The sequence below is a fragment of the Podarcis pityusensis genome (assembly GCF_964106645.2).
Source record: "Podarcis pityusensis genome assembly, chromosome: 15".
Classification (NCBI taxonomy): Eukaryota; Metazoa; Chordata; class Lepidosauria; order Squamata; family Lacertidae; genus Podarcis; species Podarcis pityusensis.
Genome location: NC_138040.1, coordinates 44,604,998 through 44,620,891, shown reverse-complemented (window position 1 = coordinate 44,620,891; position 15,894 = coordinate 44,604,998). Strand labels below are relative to the sequence as shown.

General features: G+C 42.8%; 1 protein-coding gene across 1 annotated transcript in view; it reads left to right on the top strand.

Moving 5' to 3' along the window:
- Positions 1–15,181, top strand: part of LOC308464206 (craniofacial development protein 2-like) — a gene marked incomplete at its 3' end in the record, with an annotated part of 461,435 nt that extends 446,254 nt beyond the window's left edge. Inside the window, exons 2-3 of the mRNA XM_080983327.1 lie at positions 11,658–13,212; positions 15,168–15,181. Of these exons, the coding sequence (XP_080839453.1) occupies positions 11,874–13,212; positions 15,168–15,181 (1,353 nt within the window). The 5' untranslated portion in view covers positions 11,658–11,873. The remainder of the gene's footprint in view (positions 1–11,657; positions 13,213–15,167) is intronic.
- Positions 15,182–15,894: the final 713 nt, after the last annotated feature.

The following is a 15,894-nucleotide window of genomic DNA, read 5'->3' as shown; positions in this document are numbered from 1 at the left end:
ATTCATCCCCATCGCTCTCCATCTCCTGCCTACCCTGTGCCTCTGTCCCTGAACCCCTGACAATATGATTCTTAAATGCTTTATGTGCTTTGATCTTATCATACCACAGATATGCATGCCATCCAAATACATTATTAAAACCTTCTAAATCCAAAATGTCTGTGTTTTCAAGAAGCAGCCATTCTTTCAACCAGCAAAAAGCTGCTGATTCATAGTAAAGTTTAAGGTCTGGCAGGGCAAATCCACCTCTTTCCTTTGCATCCGTTAGTATTTTAAATTTTATTCTAGGCTTCTTGCCCTGCCAGACAAATCTAGAAATCTCTCTCTGCCACTTCTTGAAACAGTCCATTTTGTCCACAATTTGCAATGTTTGAAACAAAAACAACATTCTAGGCAATACATTCATTTTTATTGCAGCAATACGACCCAGCAGTGAAAGCTTCAAATTTGACCAAATTTCTAAATCTTTTTTCACTTCGGCCCAGCATTTTTCATAGTTGTCTTTAAATAAATTCCCATTTTTTGCTGTCATGTTAATCCCCAGGTATTTCACTTTCTTAACCACTGTTAAACCTGTCTCATTCTGAAACCTCTCTCTCTCAATCGGTGTTAAATTTTTCTCTAAAACCTTGGTTTTTAATTTATTCAGTTTAAATCCTGCAACCTGACCAAATTCTTGAATCAGTTCTAAAACCCTTTTAGTACTAGATTCTGGCTCCTGTAACGTCAATACTAAGTCATCTGCAAATGCTCTCAATTTGTACTGTTTGGCTCCGACTTGTATACTTTTAACCAACTGGTCCCTTCTAATCATATTCAGCAAAACCTCCAGGACCGATATAAAAAGCAATGGGGAGATTGGGCAACCTTGTCGTGTCCCTTTTTCTATCTTAAATTCTTCCGTCACCACATTATTTACAATTAGTTTAGCCTTTTGTTCTGAATAAATTGCACTTATACCGTTTTCAAAGCCTTGGCCTGCCCCCATCCCCTGTAGGTTCTTCTTCATAAAGCTCCAAGAGATATTATCAAAAGCTTTCTCCGTGTCCACAAATATCAAAACTGCTTTAGTATTTATGTTCACTTCTAATTTTTCCAAAATATTAATTATATTCCTCAAATTGTCAGACAAGTGTCTTCCCGGGAGAAAGCCCGCTTGGTCTTTATGAATCTCTTCCATCAACACTTTTTTCAATCTCTTGGCCAAAATATCTGCAAAAATTTTGTAATCCACGTTAAGTAATGATATGGGGCGGTAGTTCTTAAGCTGAGTCTTTTCAGTCTCTGTTTTCGGTATAAGTGTAATATACGCTTCTTTCCACAACTCTGGTGCCCTTTTCCCCTCCAATATTTCATTGCAGACTTCCTTTAAAGGTTGTACTAACCACTCTTTCAAGGATCTATAGTATCTAGAAGTCAGCCCATCCGGTCCTGGAGATTTGCCTAGTTGCATGTTTTGAATGGCACCTTCTACTTCCTGTTCAGATATTTTATAGTTCAACATTAATTTGCTTTCTTGAGAGATTTTTTGTAGTCCATTTATCTTCAAAAATCGATCTATATCCATTTCTTTCTGTGGCCCTTGTGTATATAATTGTTTAAAGTACCTCTGGAAACAGTTTCTAATCTCAGCAGGGTTGTGTATGTTCTTTCCTTCCACTTCTAAATTTGTAATAGTATTTAATTTTTGTCTTTTTTTCATTTGCCAAGCCAGCAATTTCCCACATTTATTAGCTGATTCAAATGTTTTTTGTCTCATTTGTTTAATTTTCCATTCTATTTCCTGATTCATCATTTCCATATATTGTACTTGATATAATTTTATTCCTCTCAGAATCTCCTGCGACTTTGGTTTTGCTCTCAATTTCTTCTCACTTTCTTTTATTTTCTCCAAAATTTTATCTTTCTTCTCATTTTGGCTTCTCTTCTTTATTGCATTCTGTTGTATCAGGAACCCTCTCATAACCGCTTTGCTTGCGTCCCAGATTACTCTTTTTTCAACATTAGTGTTCATATTTATCTCAAAATAGTCTCTCAAAGTTTTTTGGGCCTTCTTAATCACATCTCCATCTCTAAATAAGGTGTCATTCATCCTCCATCTGAAGGAGCCAGTTGATATTAGTTTCATCTCCATCCTTACAGCATTATGGTCGGAGCAGGTTTTTGGACAAATTTCCGCTTTCTTTATCTTTGGTGCCATTCCTTTAGTTACCCATATTTGGTCAATTCTAGTCCATGTCATCTTGGCTTCAGAAAAGAAAGTTCCCTCTCTTCTCAAGGGATTCTTTGTTCTCCAAATGTCGACTAAGTCCAAGTTGTCTGTCATCTCAAAAAATGTTTTCGGTAATCTACCATCCTTGGTGACTACCTGTCTTTGTGCCTTATCCATATTTGTAGATACGACTCTATTCATATCCCCCATCAAGATCAAATTGTAATCCAAATAATCCATTAAGGTCTCATGCAACTTTTTAAAGAATTCAGATTTCCCCTCATTCGGTGCATAAACTCCTACTATCAAAAATTTCTCTCCTTGAACTTGAATTTCAATTGCCACAAATCTTCCTTGATCATCTTTAAAAATGAATTTCGGTGATAGTCTCTCCTTTGCATAGATCACTACTCCTCTTTTTTTAACTTTGTCAGATGAAATAAACTCCTGTCCCAATCTCTTGTTAATCAAAACTTTCCTATGTAGCCTTATCACGTGTGTTTCCTGTAAGCAAATCAAGTCCAATTGTTCCTTTTTTAGTAAATGAAAAACACTTTTCCTTTTCCGAGGAGAATTGAGGCCATTACAATTCCAACTTAATAGTTGCAGAGCCATGATGTTATTACTTTGCTTTACCTCCAACTGCGCCAAGTGTTTGTTCTTGTTCTGTCGGTGGTGTCACTTTCTCTGAACCATACAATCCAAAAGATAAATTTGCTATATCTAATATTCCTCTTTCCAGTGCTTTTGGCTCTTCTCCAGATTCCACTTCTTTCTGTAAGTCTTCTCCGTGGTCTTTCAAGAATCTATCTTATTTTTATCTTTCTTCCTTTATATTTAAAGGACAGGCCTTGGGGAAATTCCCACCTAAAGATGATTCTGTTGCTTCTCAGCAGGGCAACCAGGTCTCCGTAGTTAGATCTTAAGTCCAAGAGATGTTTTGGGATGTCCTTAAATATCTCCACGCTTGACTCATGTATTTCCAAAGTCTTTCGGAAGTGCAGATTCAAGATTTTGTCTCTCTCCTCTTTTGTTCGAAGGGTAATCAAACAGTCTCTCATCTTATTCTTCTTTCCTCCTCTTCCAAGCCTAAATGCGTTCACTATCTTAAATTCTTCCTTCCCCAAATCCTGTTGCCAGAAATCTGCAAATTCCTGCGTAAGAAAGTCAGTCAAGTTATCTTTCTCAAGTTCCGGTACAGCCCTGATTCTCAAATTCGTTTGTTTCTCCTTCAATTCAATCATGGACAACGTCAACCCGTGGTCCTCAAATTGCCTATATATCGGTGGTATCTTCTCTTGAGTAGCAGTTGCTATGTCCTTTGCTTCTTCAGCTGTCTTTCGGGTCAAAGCAGATTCCTGTAACAATTTCTCAATAGTCTCTGTATTGGTGTTCACCTTCTGTCCCAAATTATTGATACTTGTAGTATTTTGGTCAATTTTAACTGATGCTTCCACTACTTGTTTATTTGTTTCAGCTACTTGTTTACTTAAATTTTCCAAAGATTCATTAATTTTTCCTAGTGCCAGAGCTAAAACGTCTTCAGACAACATTCCTTTTGGTTTAACTTGTAAGGGTGCAGCCCCTGATAATCCAGATGGTCCAGAAGGGCCAGATGTTGAAGCTCTTCGCTGCGAACCAGTATCTGTATGAAAAGATCTGCCAAACCTGGTAGTTTTTTCCTGAATCAACTCTAACTTTCCTCTTCCATCTGCCATAACACTCTCATAGAAGTCCAAGGTCAGTCCCACGGCTAGAATTTGTTTTGAAATGGAAAATTCCCCTAGCCCAGTTGTTATTGTAGCAATATCAAACCTCCTCTAGGGGGACACAGTAAAAGTCAAAGCTTGCAACTTTAAGAAAAAAATAATCTTTATAAATCCCCCAATTCACAAAAAAGCAACAGTTTCAATTGCACTTAATCGGTTACTTTAAAACCAGGAGAAGTCCAGAAACGCTGTATCTCTCTTGCAGAGTTAGCTGTCAAAAGTACTCTGTTTGCCAATAGTGCTTTTCACAGAACGGCATTCCTTGTCCCAAGGCAGTCCGTTCCCAGGTTCTAAGCGGTGGATTTTAGCTTCCTTTCCCTCCTTTTTTTGCAGATAAATACAGTTCAAACCTTTCCCCCCTCCTCTCCTGCAAACCGTAGGGGAGATCGCTTTTCTGATGTAATTTGCTTTCCATATGTAATTCACTTTGTTGAAATTCCTTCTTAATCTTTAACCATAAAATGTCTAAATCTCTAATTTCCTCCTGTCGGGATGCCTTTCTCTCTCCTGGCGTCCCTCCTACTTTTTTCCCGTTTTCCCCAACATTTTGCGGTTAATTTCTCAATAACCAACTTTATTTTTTACTCTCTCCCCTAGGGGGCGCACAATCTCTCTTTTACCCTTTCTGTCTTTTCAACACTTTTATTTATCTGTTCTTATATCACTTTCCTTATATCTCTTTGTTTTCCTTAGTATCATGTCCCCCTTAAATTTAAACCAGGTTTTCCCCCCAAAAGAAGAGAGAAGTCTTTCATTAACTTATTCAATATTGTCCAATCCCACTAGCCTTATCAGTGACCTTGTGCCAACATAAATTTGATTGTGTTAGTATATTAGTATATTAGTATGTTAGTTCCAAAAACAGAAGAACAAAGAACACAAATATAGACAAAAATCAAAAGTGGTAGTCTCTTTTTGCAGTCCAAGGAAAATTGTTCAGTCTCTATCAAATTCTGTAATTTCAGCCACTCGTCGGCCTAGTCCCCTTCACAAAGGATATTTTCAGACAATCATTACTGTCTATTTACCTCAGGTCCTTAGTTCTGTGAAATCAGTCTTTGTAATCCTGGAGGGGGATGTATATATTTCAATAAGTATTCAAAAAAAGAGTGAGATGGTGCCCAACTTTCAGGGTCTGAGGTTATTCAATATATTCAATATATAAACTCTTTGTGTGTTCTATAGCCTTTTTGAGTTATTAATGTTCAAATAATTTACTTTTCTGAATTGTTAGAGTTCAAATGATTGATTAACTCGAGATGTGGGTAAGCGTCTTGAACTGGATCAAATCCTGCCGATGGTGAGGTCAGGTTAAATTTTTCTCAAAACTGGGGGTAGGAAAGATGAGTTGTTAATTATGTTATTTTGGGAGAGAACAGAGGGGGGAAGAAAAGAAGGCAGAAAATGGAAAGCAGTAAAATAGGGAAGAAGAAAAAAAAAAGGTAGGAAAAGACAGAGGGTAAGATTCTTAGGTTTTCTATCCAAGCCACTCTAACGTTCATAGAAAAAGTCCCAGAGTGAGGAAAATTTCTTTTCAGGGTTTCTCTTTTTGTCTCTCTGAGCCGTTTTTCAAACTGTCCTTCTAATCTCCTTCTAATCTCTTCTCTCCCCCCCCCCCACTCCTTCCAACTGTCCTTTTAGGCAGCTCTAAAAAGTTTTATATTACACGGGTCTGTAAAGTTTCCTTTCTCTTTCTTACTCCCCCGAAAAAGGCAAACAGAGTTCCCAATTAGTGGAATGTTTCAGATTCTTTAATCTCGACAGTAGAGTCCGAGACGTTTACTTTGTATTCATTCAGTCAGGCAAAGGGATACTTCCTTCCTCCTCCTTGCGACTTCGTAGCCTGCGCCATTTTAATCCTCCGCCGAGGTGAGTTCCTGAATTAAATCTTCTAACATCCAACGTTCTCTTAGTGCATTTTTAGATTTTATAGCATAAAAAAAGTCTACTCACACTAAGGGTTCCGTTCTTACAATTTTGGAGGTTCGTCGCTTTCTTCAGTGAGAGCCAGAGGCATCATAATACAGGGTCGATGCTTTCCCTTTTGCGCTTGCAGTCTCGCCGCCCTCGAGATCTTCCAAAGAAAAAAACCCCCGAAAAAACAGCGAAACCGCTTCCACGCGGCTGGGTATCTTATCCCTCAAGGGTCTCCCCCTTGAGATTTTTGGGGGGCGCAGTGCCTTTGCGGCTCCCCCAAGCCCCTGTATTACTCAGAAAACTCCTCCAAGGGTTTTCTGCGCTCCCTTTCTGCTTGCAACAGAAACCGGAAGCCTCCACCAATTAGTTTCATAGTGCTGGTTTGGACCCAAAGCGTTTTATGTGGCTCAGGACCCCGATACCTCAAGGATCTCCTCTTCCCTTATGAACCAGCCTAGACCCCGCTATTGTCATCGGAGGCCCTTCACCATATGGCCCCCTCTGTGGGAGGGCCAGAGGGTGGCAAGACAAGATCGGGCCTTCTCAGTGGTGACTCCCTGCTTGTGGAATGCTCTACCCGGGAAGGCTTGCAGGCACCATCACCGCATATCTTTAGGCACCAGGCAAAAACATTTGCTGCCAGGCCTTTGGCTTTTAATTATCTGTGGCCTCCTTGAGTGGGAGGAATGTTTTAATCCTGCCTTTTAAAAATATGATTGCCTTTTCAAATTTTAGTTTTTATACTAGTTTCAGTGTATGTGATCACAGCAACACACAATAATACGTTTGGAAAAAAGAGTGATTTAGAGTTTAAATGATAATTAATTATTTAATAATATAATGTGTCCAATTTCTCTTAATTTCTCCTTTTTTCCAGTTTCCAGTTCAGTTCTGCACACTCCCACATCAGTTTGTGATCGTATTTTTAAATCCTCATGAAAATTCATCAGAAACAGGAAGAAATGTACCTATGTACCTATGGAAACAGCCATCTTTTTTTCTGCACAGCGTCCTCTGTTATTGTCGTTTAGTCGTATCCAGCTCTTCGCACGCCAGGCACTCCTGTCTTCCGCTGCCTCCTGCAGTTTGGTCAAACTCATGTTAACAGCTTTGAGAACACTGTCATCCCCTTCTCCTTGTGCCCTCCATCTTTCCCAACATCAGGGTCTTTTCCAGGGAGTCTTCTCTTCTCATGAGGTGGCCAAAGTCTTGGAGCCTCAGCTTCACGATCTGTCCTTCCAGTGAGCACTCAGTGAGCACTCCAAGACTGATTTCCTTAAGAATGGATAGGTTTGATCTTCTTGCATGGGACTCTCCTTCAGCACCATAATTCAAAAGCATCAATTCTTTGGCAATCAGTCTTCTTTATGGTCCAGCTCTCACTTCCATACATCACTGCTGGGAAAACCATAGCTTTTACTATATGGACCTTTGTTGGCAAGGTGATATCTCTGCTTTTTAAGATGCTGTCTAGGTTTGTCATTGCCCAAGAAGCAGGCGTCTTTTAATTTCGTGGCTGCTGTCACCATCTGCAGTGATCATGGAGCCCAAGAAAGTAAAATCTCTCACTGCCTCCATTTCTTCCCCTTCTATTTGCCAGGAGGTGATGGGACCAGTGGCCATGATCTTTGTTTTTTTGATGTTGAGCTTCAGACCATATTTTGCGCTCTCCTCTTTCACCCTCATTAAAAGGTTCTTTAATTCCTCCTCACTTTCTGCCATCAAAGTTGTGTCATCTGCATATCTGAGGTTGTTGATATTTCTTCTGGCAATCTTAATTCCGGCTTGGGATTCATCCTGCCCAGCCTTTCGCATGATGAATTCTGCATATAAGTTAAATAAGCAGGGAGACAATATACAGCCTTGTCGTACTCCTGTCCCAATTTTGAACCAATCAGTTGTTCCATATCCAGTTCTAACTGTAGCTTCTTCTCCCACATAGAGATTTCTCAGGAGACAGATGAGGTGATCAGGCAATCCCATTCCTTTAAGAACTTGCCATAGTTTGCTGTGGTCAACACACTCAAAGGCTTTTGCATAGTCAATGAAGCAGAAGTAGATGTTTTTCTGGAACTCTCTAGCTTTCTCCACAATCCAGCGCATGTTTGCAATTTGGTCTCTGGTTTTCCTCTGCCCCTTTGAAATCCAGCTTGCACTTCTGGAGTTCTTGGTCTACATACTGCTTAAGCCTACCTTGTAGAATTTTAAGCATAATCTTGCTAGCATGTGAAATGAGTGCAATTGTGCGGTAGTTGGAGCATTCTTTGGCACTGCCCTTCTTTGGGATTGGGATGTAGATTGATCTTCTCCAATCCTCTGGCCACTGCTGAGTTTTCCAAACTTGCTGGCATATTGAGTGTAGTACCTTAACAGCATCATCTTTTTAAAAATTTTAATAGTTCAGCTGGAATGTCATCACTTCCACTGGCCTTGTTATTTGCAGTGCTTTCTAAGGCCCATTTGACTTCACTTTCCAGGATGTCTGGCTCAAGGTCAGCAACCACACTACCTGGGGTGTACGAGACATCCATATCTTTCTGGTATGGTAATTCCTCTGGGTATTATTGCCACCTCTTCTTGATGTCTTCTGCTTCTGTTAAGTCCTTACCACTTTTGCCCTCTACTGTCTCATAAAAACAAACAGGCATAAGCTGGAGTGAACTGTGCTTGGAGTGTTTTGTAGGCATGTGGTTTAGTCTGCACTTCCACATTCCGATTCCAGCTTGTTCCATCTGGATGCAGACCAGGGAGGTTTGCCCCCAGTGATGGAGTAAACTAAAATGCTCTCACTTGAGACTCAAGGCTCATGCATGCCACAAAAGCACAAGGAGACACGAGTGATACGTGCTGCACGTCACGTCAACCACCTCCACCACTTTGCTTGGACTCATCAGCGGTGCATTTCCTCTTTCCTGGCCCACGCTGCTCCCAACGTCGTCAGAACTTAACTTTCTGTGAGTCAGACCATCCTCTGAAAGGAGGCAGCATGCTCTGGTGACAGTGGAGGGGAAGAAAAGAGAGACAACATCACAGTGTTTAATTAGCCTGCCGCCCAAACTGTCTCTTTCTGGCCTTGTGCTGATTGAGATGAGCTTTATTAATGTTTCCCATTAGTTCAAAACCTCCTTTGCATTGCAAAGGTTTTTGATGTTTTTGTTGCTGCTGCTTTTAAATGCTTCACTGAGAAACACTCTGTAGTAAATTTAAGGAAGGCTGGCATCCCTTTTAACTCTCTACATCACAGAAACCAGCTGGGCCCTCAGGGAGCGGCTGGGACTTGCCTTTCCTCAGAGAAGCCCCCAAAGCCAAAGATGAACTAACAAGCCATCTCCCTTTCATAGAAACCATAAGCCATTCTTGAGGTTTGTAGCTTAGGATGGAATATTTTGCTCAAACACAGCAGAGATGCCCTCCACCTTCCTGTTCTGACAAGCCACACTGAGACTTGGCGAAAAGGATTGAAAATAATAATGTGCACAGATCATAATGTTCTTAGATCCTGCAGCCCCACTTGGGATATTGTGTCCAGTTCCATCTCCAGAAGGTTATCATAGGGGTGAAGCTACTTTCAAGGGGAACCACAGACATCAGGGACTGCAGGAAGAAAGGGAAATACCATATCTGAGGCTTTTCAGTTTCTAGAAATGACTGTTAAAACAACACTTCTATGTGCATTTAGCTTGGAGTCAGCCCCACACTGACTTCAGTAGGGCTTCCTTGCATAAAGGACTGAGCTGCAACAGGAACACAATAGGAGGTTTATACAACAATGTTGTGCAGGGGCTTGTGGCTAAAGAAGTGTGCTCCCTCCCTAGTACTTGAACTTTGGAGTCACCTAATGCTGTTGATTAGCAATAGGTTCACGGCCATCCAGTGGTGGGCAGTGACATTTTTCGTAGAGGAACAGTTAGGGCCAGAGGTGCCAGCTTGTGAGGGCAATGTGGGGTGGGGTCGGGTGGCAGCAATGTTGCATGCATGATGTCCTGACATCATGCGCATGAGCATTGTGCCTCCCTCCCTAAGCTGGGCAGAAGCTTCCTGGGCTTTGGGAAGGAGGCGCCAGGACTCTGACAGGATGCTGGAGCCCTGCTGCCTCCTTCCTAAAGCCAGGTGAGATTTGGGAAGGTGGTGGGAGGACTCTTGGACCCTTTCAGGGACAGGCCTAGTCTCCTTAGTCCAGTGACCGCACGCCACTGCAACTGTCCAGTGCTGTAGCTCAGGCTGAGGGCTTACATAGGCACAGGCAGTTCCACCCCTTCCTAGCTCTTGGAAAGGTCTTGACCTGGGCAGAGGCTTAGATGAGCTTCCTGGACTTCCTGAACAGCCTCTGGCTCACTGTCTCCTCTGCTCCTGTAGCTCTGGGAATGAAGCCATCCCAGAACCATGCAGGAAGTGGAGATGTCTGGATTGCACAACTCCTCAGGGCCACTGGTAGTGCGGAGCTCTGCTGGAAGTAGATCCTTCACCCTTGCTTCTCCTCCAGGGAGACCCCTAGGTAGGGATTAATTCTGACAATGACATAAAAAAATCCCCTTCTTAATATGACATGGAATGAATTTATGAAGGCACAAAAGTTACCTAGTCACAGTCTTCTCACCATGGTGAGATATAGTGTATTTCTCTGGTGTGTATTTCTAATTTAAACTGTAGCAATCATTTCAAAGATTCCATCTATGTATATAAAATAAGCATCTGCTGCTATTATTTATTTATTTATTTATTTATTTATTTATTAATTTACATTTATAACCCACCTTTCCTCCACAAAGCTCAGTGTTGCATGCAGGTCTTTTCCCCTGCCCATTTTATCCTCACAACCATCTTGTAAGGTGGGTCTGTCTGAGAGGCCTGAAGTCACCCAGTGAGTGGGGAATGGAACCCTGGTCTCCAGGCCCAAGCCCAAAGTTCTAACCACTCCCCACACTATGCAAATCTTTCTTATCATTTTCATGGAACCTGGTCCTCCTTTGGGTGGTGTGTAAGTGGCCCCGTTATCTGGAATGGAACCACACAGCATTCGTGGTTTGTAAGATGTGCTTCCCTTTCCCTCTCCTTACTTCCTCTATCTCTGCCTTTTACAGCCTTTTCCAAATCTCATTTCCTGCCTTATTCCCTGCCAGCATGGATGGAGGGGGCCTTCAAGCAGCCACTTATCTCCCATCTGTGAATGATGAGACCCTTTAGAGCCAGCAAGGCTTTCTGACTGCCCCCTTCCATGATATGTGCCAACTGCCCCATGGCAAGGGCATGTGATGTCACACCAACAAGGGCCTCACGCAGGGATTTAATTACGGGGTCAGGTGAAAGGAGCAGATCAAGGGCCATGAAGGAGAAAGTTCCCGTGTGGTGCAAAAAGTAATTCTTTACAGTTTAGCAAAGGCTGAACACACAAGCAAGAGATTGCCTGCAGAAGGCACTCAAATGAGAGAAGGTTTCCCCTCCACTGACTGCTCATCCTCACTCCTGTTTGATTCAGGCCTAGTAGGCTTGAATCGGAACAAGCATCACTCTGTGGAAGACCCAACCGATGTTTGTTTCAATTTAGCAGTAAACAGCAAATTTTCCTGGGGAAAGCTGCAGGGCAAAAAACCCCAGCACTCAGACCTGTGCCTAGAAATTGCAGCACAAACAGAAGTGGGGATGAACCCTGAATGTTAACTCTCTGGTCTGCTTCCAGCATCACTAGGGACCCCCTCCAGACAGAGGTTTTATTTTGGGCATGTTCTGCAAGCAGCAACATGTTATCAACACAGTAATAGTATATTCTCCTTCATGGATCACTGCCTTGCCGTGGCGAAGGGGCTTGAATAACTCAGAGAAGCTATGAGCTATGCTGTGCAGGGCCACCCAAGATGGACAGTTCATAGTGGAGAGTTTTGACCAAACATGATCCACCTGGAGCAGGAACCGGCAAGCCACTCCAGTATCCCTGCCAAGAAAACTCCATGGACAAAGACAACAGGCATATATAAGTTATGGCGCTGGAAGATGAGCCCCTCAGGTCAGAAGGCGTCCAACATGCTACTGAGGAAGAGCGGAGGACAAGTACAAGTAGATCCAGAGCTGATGAAGCGGCTGGGCCAAAGCCGAAAGGTCGCTCAGTTGCGGATATGCCTGAAAGCGAAAGGAAAGTCCAATGCTGTAAAGAAAAATATTGCATAGGAACCTGGAATGTAAGAACCATGAACCTGGGCAAGTTGGATGTGGTCAAAAATGAGATGGCAAGAATAAATATTGACATCCTGGGCATCAGTGAACTAAAATGGACGGGAATGGGCAATTTCAGTTTGGATGACCATCATATCTACTACTGTAGGCAAGAATCCTGTAAAAGAAATGGAGTGTCCCTCATAGTCAACAAAAGAGTGGTGAAAGCTGTACTGGGATGCAATCTCAAAAATGATAGAATGATCTCGATACGAATCCAAGGCAGACCTTTTAACATCACAGTAATCCAAGTTTATGCACCAACTACTGGTGCTGAAGAAACTGAAATTGACCAGTTCTATGAAGACTTACAACACCTTCTAGAAATGACACCAAAGAAGGATGTTATTCTCATTATAGGGGATTGGAATGCTAAAGTAGGGAATCAAGAGATAAAAGGAACAACTGGCAAGTTTGGCCTTGGAGTTCAAAACGAAGCAGGGCAAAAGCTAATAGAGTTCTGCCAAGAGAACAAGCTGGTCATCACAAACACTCTTTTCCAACAGCACAAGAGACGACTCTACACATGGACATCACCAGATGGGCAGCATCGAAATCAGATTGATTATATTCCCTGCAGCCAAAGATGGAGAAGCTCTATACAGTCAGCAAAAACAAGACCTGGAGCTGACTATGGCTCAGATCGTCAGCTTCTTATAGCAAAATTCAAGCTTAAACTGAAGAAAGTAGGAAAAACCACTGGGTGGGTAAGATACAATCTAAATCAAATCCCTTATGAATACACAGTGGAAGTGAGGAACAGGTTTATGGATTTAGATTTGGTGGACAGAGTGCCTGAAGAACTATGGATGGCGGCTCGTAACATTATAAAGGAGGCAGCAACTAAAACCATCCCAATGAAAAGGAAATGCAAGAAAGCAAAGTGGCTGTCTAACGAGGCCTTACAAATAGCGGGGGAGAGAAGGCAAGCAAAATGCGAGGGAGATAGTGAAAGATACAGGAAATTGAATGCAGATTTCAAAAAAATAGCAAGGAGAGACAAGAAGGCCTTCTTAAACGAGCAATGCAAAGAAATAGAGGAAAACAACAGAATGCGAAGAACCAGAGATCCGTTCAAGAAAGTTGTAGATATGAAACGAACATTTCGTACAAAGATTACCATAATAAAGGACAAAAGTGGTAAGGATCTAACAGAAGCAGAAGACATCAAGAAGAGGTGGCAAGAATACACAGAGGAATTATACCAGAATGATAAGGATGGCTCGTACACCCCAGGTAGTGTGGGTGCTGACATCCTGGAGAGTGAAGTCAAATGGGCCTTAGAAAGCACTGATAATAACAAGGCCAGTGGAGGTGATGATATTCCAGCTGAAGCCTTTGAGTGTGCTGACCACAGCAAACTATGGCAAGTTCTTAAAGAAATGGGAGTGCCTGATCACCTCATCTGTCTCCTGAGAAATCTCTATGTGGGAGAAGAAGCTACAGTTAGAACTGGATATGGAAAATTGGGACAGGAGTTCGACAAGGCTGTATATTGTCTCCCCACTTATTTAACTTATATGCAGAATTCATCATGCGAAAGGCTGGTCTGGATGAATCCCAAACTGGAATTAAGATTACCGGAAGAAATATCAACAACCTCAGATATGCAGATGACACAACTTTGATGGCAGAAAGTGAGGAGGAATTAAAGAACCTTTTAATGAGGGTGAAAGAGGAGAGCGCAAAATATGGTCTGAAGCTCAACATCAAGAAAACAAAGATCATGGCCACTGGTCCCATCACCTCCTGGCAAATAGAAGGGGAAGAAATGGAGGCAGTGAGAGATTTTACTTTCTTGGGCTCCATGATCACTGCAGATGGTGACAGCGGTCACGAAATTAAAAGACACCTGCTTCTTGGGAGGAAAGCAATGATAAACCTAGACAACATCTTAAAAAGCAGAGACATCACCTTGCCAACAAAGGTCCGGATAGTTAAAGCTATGGTTTTCCCAGTAGTGATGTATGGAAGTGAGAGCTGGACCATAAAGAAGGCTGATCGCCAAAGAATTGATGCTTTTGAATTATGGTGCTGGAGGAGACTCTTGAGAGACCCATGGTCTGCAAGAAGATCAAACCTATCCATTCTTAAGGAAATCAGCCCTGAGTGCTCACTGGAAGGACAGATCCTGAAGCTGAGGCTCCAAGACTTTGGCCACCTCATGAGAAGAGAAGACTCCCTGGAAAAGACCCTAATGTTGGGAAAGATGGAGGGCACAAGGAGAAGGGGACGACGGAGGACAAGATGGTGGGACAGTGTTCTCGAAGCTACCAGCATGAGTTTGACCAAACTGCGGGAGGCAGTGGAAGACAGAAGTGCCTGGCGTGCTCTGGTCCATGGGGTCACGAAGAGTCGGACATGACTACATGACTAAACAACAACAACAAATAGTATATTGATGGTGGATTTATTCTGCTTTAGTTTCTTCTGAGATGCTTTCCCAATGCAATCACTTATTAGCGCTGTCCCAAGGCACTACAGCACAGAACATTTGCCATATGGTAAGTGACAGGATTTCAGGAGGAAATTATGAGTTTTGCACAGACAGGAGCTGAAGCAGTGTGACTGCCCCAAACCTTTACAGGCACAAATAGTATGGAAAGCGAGATCATGTGGGACCACCCCAGAAGCGTCATGAGCACACATAATCAGGGATGCAAAACTTAAAGGGATGGCTGGAGGGGCCCTCACTTCACCCAGCAACTTCTAGGTGTGACGGAGGATATGCAGGATAGCTCAGTTGGTAGAGCGTGAGACTCAAACTCAGGGTCATGGGTTCAAGCCCCACAAGGGGCAGGAAGATTCCTTCATTGCAGGGGGTTGGACTAGATGACCCTCTTGGTCCCTTCCAGCTCTACAATTCTATGATTCTATTTTGTTATCTGGATTCAATAATGGTCAGTTCTCTCTCACATCAGGGGTGGGTGGAGTTCAGCATGCTAGGTCTCAGCTTGGCCTGATAAATTGGAAAAGGTCCCCTGCCCCTCCCTATCTGGTCATTTGAAATATGCCCAGCTGGAATTATGGTCTCTTCTTTCTTTTTCAAATACCTTTGAAAGGACAGCAGCACTAGGAAATCATGACAGAATAATAATAATAATAATAATAATAATAATAATAATAATAATTTATTATTTGTACCCCGCCCATCTGGCTGGGTTTCCCCAGCCACTCTGGGCGGCTTCCATAAAAACTAAAATAAACTAAAATATCACACATTAAAAACTTCCCTGAACAGGGCTGCCTTAAGATGTCTTCTGAATGTCAGGTAGTTATTTATCGCTTTGACATCTGATGGGAGGGCGTTCCACAGGGCGGGCGCCACTACCGAGAAGGCCCTCTGCCTGGTTCCCTGTAGCTTTGCTTCTCCCAATGAGGGAACCGCCAGAAGGCCCTCGGCGCTGGACCTCAGCGTCCAGGCAGAACGATGGGGGTGGAGACGCTCCTTCAGGTATACTGGGCCGAGGCCGTTTAGGGCTTTAAAGGTCACCACCAGCACTTTGAATTGTGCTCGGAAACATACTGGGAGCCAATGTAGGTCTTTCAAGACCGGTGTTATGTGGTCTCGGTGGCTGCCCCCAGTCACCAGTCTAGCATTCTGGATTAGTTGTAGTTTCCGAGTCACCTTCAAAGGTAGCCCCACGTAGAGCGCATTGCAGTAGTCCAAGCGGGAGATAACTAGAGCATGCACCACTCTGGCGAGACAGTCCGCGGGCAGGTAGGGTCTCAGCCTGCGTACCAGGTGGAGTTGGTAGAAAGCTGCCCTGGATACAGAATTGACCTGCG